The sequence below is a fragment of the Choristoneura fumiferana genome, chromosome 10 (assembly GCF_025370935.1).
Source record: "Choristoneura fumiferana chromosome 10, NRCan_CFum_1, whole genome shotgun sequence".
NCBI classification, from domain to species: Eukaryota; Metazoa; Arthropoda; class Insecta; order Lepidoptera; family Tortricidae; genus Choristoneura; species Choristoneura fumiferana.
The window spans coordinates 6675754-6690858 of record NC_133481.1 but is presented as its reverse complement, the minus strand read 5'-3'; the positions used below and the strand labels follow the sequence as shown (position 1 = coordinate 6690858).

Sequence of the window (15105 nt, the reverse complement as noted above, 5' to 3'; positions counted from 1 at the left end):
CCATTTTCGTCTCTTGGTAAAATTACATGAAAGTGACTAGAATCTGCTTAAGGAATTATGTGGAACGTTGGAAGATTGTGGAAGGTTGGATATGAATGATGTGACACTTGGTTTTTAGGCTTGCCTGAAATAGCTTTGTAGTGTCTTACCAGCCATAAGCATCCTCTGAAGCGTGGAGAAAGGTGCGTCGACTAGCACGCACGCTGCTATGGACACAATCACTGTGTATGCAATGTCACTAGCTACCAGCAGGAACTAGAAAAAAAAAATCGTAAACAGAATAAGGAAGAGATGGCACGAAACTAAAAACATTTAAACAGAATAGGGTATAACAGAAAAGACCGAAAAGCAGGCCAAAAGAACATTCAAGAGATTGTGTGAAAGAGGATTTAAGAAAGATGAGGATTATCAACTTCAAGAAGGTCACCTGGCATTTGTAGGTGAGGCCAAGACCACAAAAGGTTAAAAGCGTTAACGGAAGTAAGAAGTGAAGTGTATCATGTTAATTTTTACTGTCACAAGGAAAATAGTAACGAACCGTTACGAACCGATTTGAAAATTTGGAACGGGTGGTGAATCACCAAGACTCCTCAATGAACGTCTCTGCATCGGAAAAAGCAATCTTTCGTAAAAGGTGAGCAGTTGACATTAAATTATTGTACCTACCATAGATTATTTACACTAAAAAGTGTGAAAAAAAAATGTTGAACAAGAAATTGAACCGACACCACAAAAAAAACATGAAAATAATTTTCTACCACTCTGAACTCGGTGCCTCAGCACGAGCCAGCAGGAGTGGATCTTTAGTCATCTACCTCACCTAGACACTTTCATTGGGATTCAATCACTCCTGCTGGCTCGTGCTGAGGCACCGACTTCAGACTGGTAGAAAGTTATTTTCATGTTTTTTTGTAGTCGGTTCAATGTTTGTCCTAAAATTTTTATAATCGCCCGTATGCTTCCGTATGTGTGTGTTTTGCTTTTCTCATGGCCGATTTAATTCAAGTGTACAACCACGCGTGTATGGACCACGCTTTAACTTTTTAAACTACAGCATCTGATTTTGCGAAAAAAAATCTAAATAGAAGTCCATAGTTCTTTTTACTTCTAGCTTATCGTCAGCAGTGGCACGAAATTATGATTTATTTATTTATTTTATATTTGCCAATAAAAAATTACAGCATTACAGTAAAACCAATGCGCTGTTAAATTCACATTATACTTACAATAAAAAACACAAAAAGACATTAAAAACAAAAAAAAAGTTATTTAGGGATTTTTATTCATGCTTCCCTAAAGCGACGAAAGACCACGCCCTCTGGCCAGAAATCGGAGTGCAGGAACATCTGCTGGTGCTTAGCCGGCACTTGGAGTCTAAAAGAACGAAAATTGTTGGCTCTATTAGACTCGGCTCCCTTCAACCGCCCCGAGCTGGCTCGCGGATGTGCTCGAAGACCTTCTCTTCCGTCGTCTTCGTGTCCAACCGCGATAGGTAGATGTCCACCAACGGTATGATAAATGCTTTTCGACTTTATGTTATTTCGATACACATCTTCAAGGAGAGGAACCAGTTTATAGGGCCTGAAACAAGGTTGTAGTTTTGATCCTATAATTGTTTTAAACAAATCGCATTTTTATTTTTCAAATTTATCATAAGCATTTCCTATGCGATAAAAAACCTGCGTTTCAAAATAATATATGCAAATATTTTTCCACTTCTCATGCTTGTGAAGTTTGAATTAATACTGGATATACTCGTACTTAGGTGGATTTTTATGTTGGAACCACATTTTATGATAAAATGAGTTTTACGCACTAGTTGTAGGATTTACTATTTTTTAACAGACAATTATTAAGAATTGATTTATTTTGTGCGGTTAAAAAACTCATACTCGTCCAACTGTATGGTCAGTTGTAGCACAGCAGAATGTTTCACACTATTTTTAATTATTATCGTCATATGTCCCACTTTTCGAACTCCACACTGTCCACACCAGCACCATCGCGTTCATGTAGCACGACCACTATTTAGCATGGGGTTTACGTAAACGGTTGGAGTTAAATAAGGATAATGTGTAGATAATCACATCATTACTCTTATAACTGTCAACCGAAAGACGTCCACTGCTGCTGCCTCCATCAAAGACCACCACAACGACCTGTCCCGCACCACCTGCATCCATCAGACTTCTACGACCTTTACCGATCATCAGTCCATCTTGTAGGGTTTGTAGCACCTGTAACGTTTGTGGTATTATAGGGTTCATGGCCTACCCACGCTGCGTGTGCCGGTCATCATGATCATCAGCCAGAAGAGGTCCACTGCTGAACAAAGGCCTCCCCCTTAGAACGCCACAATGAACGACAACTCGCCACTTGCATCCACCGGTTTCCCGCAAATCTCACGGTACGATTTCCATGTACTAAACAAGAGAGCAGGAAAATTAGAAATTCGGCTTTTTTATTTTAGGTCTAGTGAAAGTAGTGGTAGTGAAAATAGGATTAAAAAATTTCGAGCTAAAATAGGAGACCCGTAGAAAAAATATTTTTTGACGTTGGTTTACTATTTTCTAAATTGAGTAATTTGATAATCGATTTTGTAGGAAAGCGAAAATTTTTTTAAGCTTTCAAAATGTTTAGAAATTGAAAAATTTACTAAATATTGTGTAAGTCGACAGATCACTTATAATAATTATGTATTTTTTTTGTGAAAATCGTACCTTATCTATGGAATTTTATCTTAATTGATGCAGGGACAAAACAATACATTTACCTTTAGTTTTCTACATTTAAGAAATAAATGCTTTCATCCACTTTCGTTAAATAGATACGTCAGCAAATTAAAGTCAAAATGAAGTTAATGAACTGGATCTAGCTTGGCCCTATCAATGAGAAAACACGTGTTTTCAAATCATAGGGTTTTTAGGGAAAATTTCACACAATAGTTCTGTTCATCAGTCTGGTAGTTCAACGGTATGTTGGACTTATAAACTGGGGTATAGAGTTCAAATATGTATTATTATGTCGGACGCGCGCAATTTAATTTTTTATACTCTTTTTACTTAAATATTTTTTACGTTTTACTTTTAAAGCTTATTGAATTACGTACCTATCTTAAAAAAATACTGTATAAAAAAATACAAGTCCGAGTCGCCCCGGTACTACAAGTTTATTAGTCCTTCACTTCGGTATTTATAATGTAAATGTTATCACAACTGTAACTCCAAGGTATTAAGCAATATAAGCTTTTTATATGTTATAATGTATTTATCTTTTATCGGGTTGATGAAGCAAAAACGTTAAGTACATATTTATTTTCTTTACATTTTAACCTTATTTCTTAAATACAACACAGCAAAGACGGGGAACTGGTAAAAGCTAAGGATAAAGTGGTTTGAGTGTTGACTCCAAAACAACGACGTTGCGACTATTGTAGGACGTGTCAGATATTATTGCACGCTCCATTGTGTCAGATATTATTGAGAGTGAATGTACAGTCAAGGGCAAAGATATACACGGCCTTACATATGTATACACGACCTTATGCACTTAACATTAAGGCCGTGATACATATTTTGCAAGTGTCGATATCTTTGCCCTTGACTGTACCTACAATGTTTGGAACTAGGTCAATGAGGGATCGTTTTTTGTCTCACTAGATGGCGCACTGTTGCGTGAGGTTTTTAAGTATGGCTTTCAAAGTCTGTTATTACGGTCGTGAAAACAAAGTTTAGATTAAAATCATATTTAATACACCTTAAAACCGTACCATAAAAATATCGAGCATGCCACAGTGTTGCATAGTCCCCGTTTTGTTCGGGAAAAAGGGAGGACAAAGGTTTCCGAAAGCCAAAACTGGCTCAAAACACAGACATTCATTGCCCCGGAACGCATATTTGCCATAATTAATTTCACATGTTGCAAAATATTCACAAAATTATTCTAATTATAAATAAACCCGCGTAGCTCGCAAGAACTATGAGATTTGACATTTCGGAGACCTCACGCTACACTAGCGCCTCTAGGGGCGAATTCATTCGCGATAGCCCTCATTGGTGTGAATTGCCCCGTGATATTTTTTTATTTTTATTTACCTACTTTGTTTTCTCTGTATCACTAAACTTGGGTATCTCAATTTGATATAAGAGTGGATTTTTCATCGTCAATCGGATATACAAATCTATAAAACTATTGGCGAGACAGATTTAAATTAAAACAAGACATAAGGTTTATTTTGATTTTTAGTTTAATTTATAATAAAATATACCTACCAGACAATCAGAAATTCTAATTTTCTAATAGCACCAATTACCTCATTGTTATCAAAATGCTATCTTCTTAAGTCGTGTACACACAAATATAGATAGCGATGTGGCGGAACTACTTAATAATTCTAAAACTATTGTTTTGATTGAATACCTAATTGTTCAATATATACAGATTAAAATAGTATAAAAAGTCTTTGTCATCTTACATGTTGCAAATTCTTGTTAAGCTTGTGTAAACTTAATATCAGTTTGTTTCGTTTCTTATGCCTTTGCCAGATACAGACAATTAAAAAAATATATGAGGGTTTTAGATTGTGCATGAGCTTTACTGTCATCGATCCTATATAACATTGCTTCTAATATTGCTTAATACTAATTTAATTGAACCGGATCTTTCCAATTTATCTTTTTGCTATCGACATTATCATTGTTTTTTTTTCATTCGTAGATTCGAAGGATTTGGTAGAAAAATCATGCGCAAGCGGTTCATATGTCTTCTTTATCGATGCGATCAGTGTTGGCTATCTCTACGGTAGTATCAGTCTGTTCACTTCCATGAGGCTCAACTTCAGGTTTAGGAGGTTTTGCAGATGCTGCAATAAAAAAAAATGATAAATTATATGATTATAAATAACAGATAGAATCCGGAACACTACGCTACGCTCAAAAACACGTACTGCTGACATTGGGAAAGAGACTGATAAGCTGTAATGGGACTGGGCTGGACAAGTCTGTCGTATGCACCCACAGAGGTGGGCTCACACAGTCATTTGGTGGGCACTGGAGTACGGCCATCGAAGGCGAGGCAGGCAGATAGTTCTTAGAAGTGTACTGGGTTTTTGAAGCACTCAAATAATGTAGTATTATTTTAAATTGGCGCGCCGCTTTCGCAATCTTTGCCCACGTCAATGTACTCGTATCCATGGTCAGACTCACGAGTGTTACTTCTTGTTTATTAAAAGAATTGTCCTGGTTTTCTAACTTCAAATCCTACTTTTACTGAAATTGTAGCTGGTTACCTAACCCAAAATAATATTGACATAAAACATACCAGCCGCCATCATCATCTTCTGCAGAGTAGAGCACGGCGCATCAATAAGTACACAAGCCGCTATTGACACGATCACAGTGTACACCAGATTTCCAGAAAAATAAAAAAACTAAAAAGAAAAAGATGTTATTATCTGATGTCAGAGGTAAGGATCTTATAAACATAAAGCCACTTGATACCTACTATATTCTCCATGCTGTAGTAAAAGGGTAGAGTCATGGAGCCAGCGTGCATGAACATAATGGAGAAGTGGAATATGTACATGGCGTATGAAATTCGTGCTACAAACTTCCATATTTTCAGCGAAAGGAACCAATTGATGGGGCCTGGAAAAATATGACCAAAATATCAGAAAATTGGTGTTTATTTTTGTCAACAGTGAAAATTTTGAACTTAAATAAAGTTTGTGTACGAACTTAAAGAAAGCCAAATAATTCACAGTTGTTTTCAATGCATATGAGGTATTACTTTTTAAATTCTTACCCCCGTAGCCGCAGACACAAATAAAGATCATCCAGCAGTTAGCTAATGCCCAGAGGGACTTTTCAAAAGACAGATTCAAGTCTTCTATTATTGGATTATTCCATTCAGGATATTCTTGATACATAGCATAAGAAGAGCCAAACAAAGCTAAGAGGGAACCCGTTATGACGAGAGTCTGAAAGGAATTACCTGTTGATTTTGCTTACCAACTTACACAAGTAAAGTAGTTAAAAGTTCAAGAAACGAATTCTCACCACTGGCATGTAGACCTTTCTGTCACGTACAGTATGCAAAAAATATCCAAATATCATACCAATAATAAATGGAGGGGCTCTTATTAGTGTGTTGTAATAATAATACTTGAAATAATCTCCTCTGAAACAAGAAACAATATTTAATTAAGGTTCATTTCGTAAAGTTTGTTTCCAGCGGCTATATAAAACAGAATTAAAAGATGTACCTTTAATGTTGAATGGAATTCTATTTGGTCTTTCACTGTTCTGTTTCATCCATACTTCCCGATATACGTACCTATTTAATACCATTGTGTAAACTGTTTAAATTTTTTTTTATACTGATTTGTGGTGTGTAATGAAGAATATTTGTATTGTACTATACTTATTCCAAAATTAACATACCCATCACTGAAATCGTTAAAGAAACAGTAGACGGTGTTTGCTGTCAGTGCAGCCACTAGGCCAATGGTGAAGGACCTCCAAGCGGAGAGGCGTCCGCGCAGCACCCAGAACAAGAGAAGCGGCGAGAGGATGTGCAGCTGCACATCTACAGACACGTACCACGTTTGAGGAACACACTGCAATGGTTGATATAGATTAATAATGCAATTTTATTGGTCCTTGTTGGCCTATTGGAAAGGCTCACAGTCACGAGCTATGGAGATAACAATACTTGGAGTTTATTTGTGCAATTGAATTTGGAATACGGAATTTCACCTAGGGAGAAAAGTCACCAACATAGCTAGATGAATACCTACGCAAGTTGAAGTGACAATGGGCGGGGCCACATCGCTTGAAGAAAGTTGTTTTTTGCTGCGAGTGTTGATTCTGTATCCCGAGTAAGCGAACTCGCTACGCTCGTGATTCTAGGTTAGAATCCTAAGATCAGCGAGAAACTCAAACACACGAGATGCAAAAAAAACTTTTATCTCGTGTGACACATACAACTTTTCACCTCAGCAGCCAGAACATAATTTAAAGGTTTTAGAATAAAATCAACATATACCTATGTACAAAACAAACAATATAAAAAAATACGATTATTAAGAAACAAATACTAATCACATTTAAAATCTTTACTCAAAAATTATACGTATAGTCGCCATTACATCTTTAAATAGTCACCACAAAGTTAAGATAAGAATGCCAGACAATGATCAAAAGTGTCCGGTACGTAAATAGAGAGGTTCAAAGAGGTGGGAGAGGTGGAATTCGGAACGAAAAAGTGTCTAGGAGGTACGATACAAATCTCATACTCATAAAATGCATTGTAATTTGAACTTAGAACTACTTGTAAAATATGTCATATTTTTTAATATTGCAAAAAGCCTCGTCTTTGGGTCATTAAAAAAAGTTGAACAATAAACGTTATAATTTATTATAAATGTTATTGAACCTGCAAAGTCATTCAATTTTATGCCAACTCTAAGAGGTAGGCAGTATACGGAACGATTTTATTAAAAAAAACAAGAGCAGCTGCTTTCGTGCAACGAGGTTGCATATTTTGTTAAAAGAGCGGAATAATTCATAAGTTAAAAATTTGTATGCTGAAAGGCAAGACATGAAGGACAGGACATCAAATTATTGTACATCTATATATTCAATTTAATAATTGTATATAGGAACTCATGTTTGACAAAAAAAATATCTTTATCTTTATCTTTAATTTTGACAATTTTGAAATATTTTATTGTCATGTAATTTATTATCGATAGACAGTGCTGGGTCTACTCACTGAATTCCAAATAATAGAACTTCACTTTGATCTGTCTCTTTCACTTTAACACGAAAAAAGCGAGAGATAGTATCAAATATGCTGATTGCAATTTTAAATTATATTTATAGTATAAAAAATAATAATTAAAAGCTACTTTGTGTCACGGAGTGAGCAAAATGCGATTTTGCTCACTGATTTTTAATAACAACACCTGCCTGTTTGAGCTGCTCAGGTGAAAAATATTCAAAATCAGTGAGCAAAGTCGCATTTTGCTCACTCCGTGAGACAAAGCAACGTTTTTAATATATTTTTTAATTCTAGACAGTGCTATGGGTCTACTCACTGAATTCCAAATATTAGAACTTCACTTTGGTCTGTCTCTTTCTTCAACGCGAAAAAAGCGAGAGATAGGATCAAATAAAGATGTAATGGCGGCTGTACGTATCATTTTTGAGTGAAGGTTTTATATATGATTATATTAATAATCGGAAAAAGCCGTGGTGATCTAGTGGTTTGACCTATCGCCTCTCAAGCAGAGATTTGTGGGTTCAAACCCCGGCCCGCACCTCTTGAGTTTTTTGAAACTCATGTGTGAAATTACTTTGAAATATACCACGAGCTTTACGGTGAAGAAAAACATCGTGAGGAAACCTGCACACACCTGTAAAGTCATTCAATGGTATGTCTGAAGTTTCCAATCCGCTCTAGTCCCGCGTGGGAACTGAGAGGAGGCCTGTGCCCAGCAATGGGACGTAAATAGGTTGGGATGATGATGATGATGAATCGGATTATTTATGTATTTTTTTATATTATTTGTTTTGTAAATGGGTAGGTATATATGTGGTTTTATTCTAACCTTATGTTCTCGCTGCTGAGGTGAAAAGTGGTATGTGTCACACGAGACCAAAGTTTTTTTGCATCTCGTGTGTTTGAATCCCTCGCTGCTATCAGGATTCTAACCTAGAATAACTCGCTAAGTTCGTGATTCAATTATAGAATCCTTCGCTTGCTCGGGATTCAAATTCAACACTCGCAGCAAAAAACAACTTTGCTATCTTGTTGCACAAATAACTATTTTCACTGTAACGTTTTTTTTTTTTGACTATGTTGATATTCAATATACCAAACTCAATTTCGTTTACATAGAGTATATTTACATAGTGAAAAAAAATGAGACACTAAAAAATCCCGTAAATACCTAAAATATGATCAAAAAACGTCACGCGCACCTGGTAATTAAGCAACGAACTATACGAGTAGCTAGGACTCCCTTATTTGCTAAAAGATGGTTTATATACACTAAAACTGTCTTTTAGCAAAGGGACAGTTTGCTAAAAGACAGTTTAGTGTATAACAGACGAATAAGTAAAAATGTACCATGGTTAAAGGGTTAACCCAGTTCTGGACATGCAGAAGTGCAGACCACCAATACTGTCTACAGTTCTGCACCTGGCTCCCCAGGAACCACCAGTTCGGTCCGTCGGTGACCCGGAAGAATACTGACGCTTGCAGCAACACCACGCACGCAAGCAGCGGAAACATGCGCAGGAGACGGTTTAAGTAGAACCAGTGGAGATTCTTTAGCAGTTTCACTGGAATTAACAGACACATATTAAGTACATTATTATCACAAAGATCATCTCTATTGGCAGAAGCCGTTAAAAATAATTCGTTCCCGATGCACTATTTTTCAAAATACCATATTCTATGAGTACTTAGCTGATGAGGGCTCGGGAAAATCACATTGCCGAACCCGTAGCTTTGATTAAGTACTGGTTTGAAAATTTGGTGTCTCGGGGTCAAGAATGTGTGCAAGGATCTCAATTAAGGAAACAACGTTAGTTTTGGAAGTGTGATTTGGAGACTGTTTGGCTTATCTAATTACGACTTACTTGGTGTCATTTTATTTGTGGTGGTGTAAACAAGGAGCAAGCCGCTCATGGTAAAGAATGTATCCACAGCGACGTCAGCGGACAACAACCATATAGCGCGTCTTTTGCCGAACCACTGTGAGATAAAATATATTTCATTAAATCTTATTTATAACCATGTCATTGCCTTCGCCAGCTTAAGTATATGTCCCACTACTAGGATCCTCTCAAAATGGGCCTGGCCGTAATTCCTACGCGGGCAAAACTCCGTCATTATTGTAGTGTGTAGAAACACACACACACACCCCTTACAATTGCTCTTTAGATGAAGGCACGTTTCCTCATGAAGTTTTTCTTACCGAAATACCACGAAGGCGAGTAAAAATACAATTGCGATTTCAAAATGCGAATGCGAAAACACAGAGTTTCGAACCATAGCTGGAAGGCTGTAACGTTTGACTATTATGTACGACCAAGTTTTTTATATATTTGAATTTGATTTTAAATGAAGATAACGTCGAAGTCGTTATCGAAAATAACTCGCTTCGTTATATCACAAAACACAAAGTTAAGTATATGTAGATATTTTAGACAATAACAGTTTTATTTTTAAAAATATTGAAACTTTGTTTCCCCTACCCAGGGTAGCGTGTTAAGTATGCTTGCGGCATTCCTTCGCTGCAAGGCTATGCTCAGTCTCTGGGCCAAGACATATATCCCAGCCCTGAGATCGCCAGAGACGTCGACTAATTTACTCTACACCTCACAAACAAGTTCTTGGTGTCTGACAAACACACGATCTTAATGTCGTAAAATTAATTTCTTACTTACCTCGAAAAATTCAGAAAGGTTTATCGCATATATGATGAGGTAGTTTGAGTACACGTGGCCCAGTATGATCCATAAAATTGACAAGGACCTCATGCCATCCAGGCAATCCAAAGATCCAGATTTTTCAGTAAAAGTCATAAGGCGATTCGTATTTGTGTACACCGAAAAACAACAATACAATTTATTGGCTTTTTTATTAGCTGTAAACAAGAATTTAGATAATAAATTTCGTATCTGAAGCGACTTAGCTGGTGTAAAAATCAATTATAATCTAAGAATGACTTTTATATTAAATAAATTTTGCATACCTTCTTTGAGTACAAACTGGCAATAAAGGTCATATCCTGTGCTTAAAGTTGTAATAAACCCAATGATAGAAAATATTACTCTGAAATAAAAACATGTAGATGCAATAGTAATAATAAAATTATTTTGTAATACACTTTAAGATAAGTACTAAATTCTCCGTTTATTACTCCCATAAGATGCCTCATCATTCATCAGGAGTCAGAAAAAGCCGTTACTTCAAAATACTAACCATGAGTAGAGAGAAAACTTTCTTACGACATGTTGTGCTCAAATAATATTTGTAGTTTATGATCGAATTTTTCAATTCATAAATATAATGACAAGCAAGATAACGGGCATTTTTTCCACTCTTAAGAATAATCGAGCAAGTTTTTACAATTCACATAGGTAGTTTTTGATTGTACTGAAGACGTATCATGTACGTGTGTGTGTGTGACGAAATAATACGTTTATTTGCGACTGATTGCTTAAAAGCAAAAGTAACATACGAAATACACACGACCAACCAAAGGCCAAGCTTGTGAGATGCAGCAAAGTTCAAGTTGTTCCATCTCGTACTTAAATAGAAAACAATGACGCAAATTTACAACCCTATGTTGTCCGTAGTCCACCTGTCTAGTTCACCTAGGTGGACTATTTACGGGAATTTGTTTTTTCCCTTCGTCTACCTGGGTGTACCAAAGAAAATCATTTTTGCCTATAGCTCACCTGGGTGGATCACGGGTAATTATTTTTTTCCCTCACAACACTAATTATATTTTCACCTCAGCACCTCAAACAGGCAGGTTTTGCTATGAGAAATCAGTGAGCAAAAACGCATTTTGCTCACTCCGTGAGACAAAGTAACTTTTTAGTTTTTTTTTTAAATGCTGAGTACAGTGTTGGGTCTACTCACTGTATTCCAAATATTTGAACTTTACTTTGATCTGTCATATCACTTTAACACGAAAAAAGCGAGAGATACTTAGGATCAAATGTGTTGATTACAATCTTAAATTAAATTTTTGATATTAAAAATATATCGATACCTAATAAATTACATGACAACGAAATATTTCCAAAATGTAAAATTTTCCGATATTTTAATAAAGTACTTATGCAACCTCGTTGCACGAAAGCCGCTTCTCTTGTTTTTTTTATAAAAGAATTCCGTATGCTGCCCCTACAGTTGGAATAAATATTTGTCAAATTGAATGTATTTGTAACAAATCTATTTATATTTATGTAATAGAAATCTAAATCTTAATAAAATCATATTTAAAGGTTTAATAACATTTATAATAAATTATACGTTTATTGTTCAACCTTTTTAATGACCCAAAGATGAGGCTTTATGCGGTATTAAAAAATAAGTATGACATATTTTACAAAAAGTTCTAGATTCAAATTACAATGCATGTTGAGATTTGTCTTGTTCTTAACTTTCTGGTGACTTTTTAAAGATGTAATCGCGACTGTACGTATCATTTTTAAGTAAGGGTTTTAACTGTGATTATTATATTTGTTTCTTAATAATCGGATTATATTTTAAAAATAACAGGTGTATGTGGTTTTATTCTTATGTTACATTTAAATTATGTTCTCGCTGCTGAGGTGAAAAATTGTATGTGTCACATGAGACCAGAGTTTTTTTGCATCTCGTGTGTTTGAATGCCTTGCTGTTCTCGGGATTCTAACCTAGAATCACTCGCTAACGCTCGTGATTTAATTATAGAACCCTTCGCTTACTCGGGATTCAAATTCAACACTCGCAACAAAAAACAACTTTGCTCTCTTGTTGCACAAATAACTATTATCACATTCCCTGCCACTCCCTTTTTCTGGATATTCGTCAGGTGCCGCTCTTTTCTGTCACTATGTTGGATGGCTATGAGTATATTAAAAAGGAATGCTGTGAATTGAATATGAAGAAATTTTTTAAATACATAGACGGATTCTGGAAAAAATGTATTTTAGCCACATTTTGTCAGTTTTTGGGGAAAGGCATTGAACGAATAACGTATTGGACGGATTTCATTCAAAACTGAGTAAAACAATTAATAAAAACACGACAATTCTGCTCAGGCTATTAAATGTCCTGTTCGAAATAAACAAACTAAGTTCAAAAAGACGAGAAATAGACATCGAAAATGATGACTACATTACTGGTATTCAGATGCAACTTGTATCCGGGGAAATTACTGTAGGTGAGGCTTTGGAAAAACTCCCATAATATGACCCAACACTTGCAAATTTTATTTTATTTCAGTGTTTGACAGCAGAAAGCAAGCCTATAAATTCATTTAGTGAATATATTTTTTTATGTTTAACGTATAATGAGGTACAAATAAATATATTTCAACATTTTTAAACTGGCTTTACAATTGAATATTTTTCTTTCGTAATACTACGATACCTATAAACATAAATGAACTTTCTGGTGGACGACGGGATAAAACAAATTCCCGTAGTCCACCTAGGTGAACTAGGCAGGTGGACTACGGGCAACAGAGGTTTACAACGACGGTGTCTAACAGGCATTTAAATTATAATACAAACATGGCGGTGTAGTCTGCTCCTGAAAAAGGCTTGTCTTCAGGTAATCGGCAATACTGCTCCGTGACGCCGAACGGTACGAGAGAGTTGTTCAAAATTGGTCCCAAAACGTCGTTCACTGTACAAGTTTTAGGCATGCAAAGAGCTAGGGAAATTGGAACAGTATTAAATATTCGGCTGTTGTGCCATAACCTGAAAAAATATAGGGTAGATTACAGTAATATGGTCATAAAACGAGACAAAGGAGTACGATGAATTAATAACACGGCCTTTGCCGACGGAACAGATTCGACTAAGACGGTACGGTCAATACAACCATATTTTATAAGAAACCATAGAAAACACGAAGATTGTTTTGACTTTGTTTTGAAAATTAAATATTATACTAACGTAGTATGCTCAACTCTTCCCAATCTGGCAAGTTTGTTAATAACAAGTTCATATTTCGTCAGCTCTTTAGTTATCTCTGAAATATTTAGTTTTCTCCATGCGAGTTGTTCCGACCAAGATTGCTCTGAGAGTAATGGTATATCAATTTCTTCTTGTCCAGTGAACCCTATCATGCAGTATTTGCCTTGGATTCTGCCTGATTCCGTCTCCTGGTTTATACGGAGACACTGGTCATAGTTGCCGAGGTTCACGAGGTTTCCTGTCAGCAGACCTTGTGGAATACGGAAACTGGCGTCGTAGACTGTAATCAAGAATATGAAAAATTACGAAACATACTTCCAAACTGCGGGGAGACGAAGCTAACTACTTTAACTAGATGGACTGACGACATCGTCATAGTTGCGGGAACAGGTGGATGCATTTGGTGAATTGTCGCTAATTATGTGACGTTATTTGTTCAACAGTGAACGTTTTACGGCTGTTGATGATGATGAACTTCCAGACCAATGTTCAGTCTATTCAAATTTGATGGATATACATTATTCGGAATATTTTAGCAGATAGATGGGGTAGTTTGACTAAACACTCTTGTGGAGGTTTTTCAGCGGCTTTTTTAATCATAGTCTGAGACAAGACTTTGAAAATCGACCAATGGAAACATATTACTAACCATAATTAAACAATCCAGAAAAACATTCTTAGGGGTGTTCAGTTAAATTAACCCAATCATTTGAAATTCACCTCTTGCCTATTATTTATCTCACTGCTGTGCTCAGACCTCGAGTTCCTTATAAAAATCAAACAGGATTAATTGCCGAGGGCTAGGTAGGTACCTAAGTATACTAAAACTGACACGTCGTCAACAATCTATTTCTAAATATTTGTTGTACTCTGTACTCACATTCAAATGCCCTCATGCCGCCTAGTTGTTCCTGGCACAACTCCTGATCCAACACATTTTGGTAAAGGTCATCGTCAAACAGGCCATCTCGTGCACCGACCACCGATACACTAATCATAATAAGCCATAAATAAGCCATTGTACTTGCACAAATACACATGTGACACTAATTAGGAAAGCGTGAAATATTCACATCCTCGCGCCTCGTTCAGAATTAGATATACGCATTAATCGATTTTTTGATAACTTGTTTCAGATTTCTTGATAACCTACGTATACGATACGTTAGTCATTATTCAGCGTACCTACTATTTATGCCTATATACTATGTTGCAAGACTATTTTTACTCTATTTTTTTTATTAAGTAAAAACAAAACAATATGATTAATTAAGAAATATATAATCAAAATAAAAAGTATGTATATGGTAACATAGAATGATTGATAACGTATTTACTCGTATTTTCATCTAAAAATTTATAATAATCGAGACGATTATGTGTTATTTTTTGT

General features: G+C 35.8%; 1 protein-coding gene across 1 annotated transcript; it reads right to left on the bottom strand.

The window, feature by feature from the left end:
• Positions 1–4223: 4223 nt before the first annotated feature.
• On the bottom strand, positions 4224–14793 carry LOC141431954 (O-acyltransferase like protein-like). Its single transcript, XM_074093257.1, has 13 exons — positions 14593–14793; positions 13692–13992; positions 13305–13493; positions 10766–10845; positions 10458–10657; positions 9648–9762; positions 9133–9347; positions 6441–6616; positions 6057–6177; positions 5803–5977; positions 5503–5645; positions 5320–5428; positions 4224–4861 (listed from the first exon to the last, which is right to left on the bottom strand). Exons 1-13 carry the CDS (start codon positions 14750–14752, stop codon positions 4755–4757), a joined length of 2091 nt encoding a protein of 696 aa, XP_073949358.1. The 5' UTR covers positions 14753–14793; the 3' UTR covers positions 4224–4754.
• Between the last annotated feature and the right edge of the window lie 312 nt (positions 14794–15105).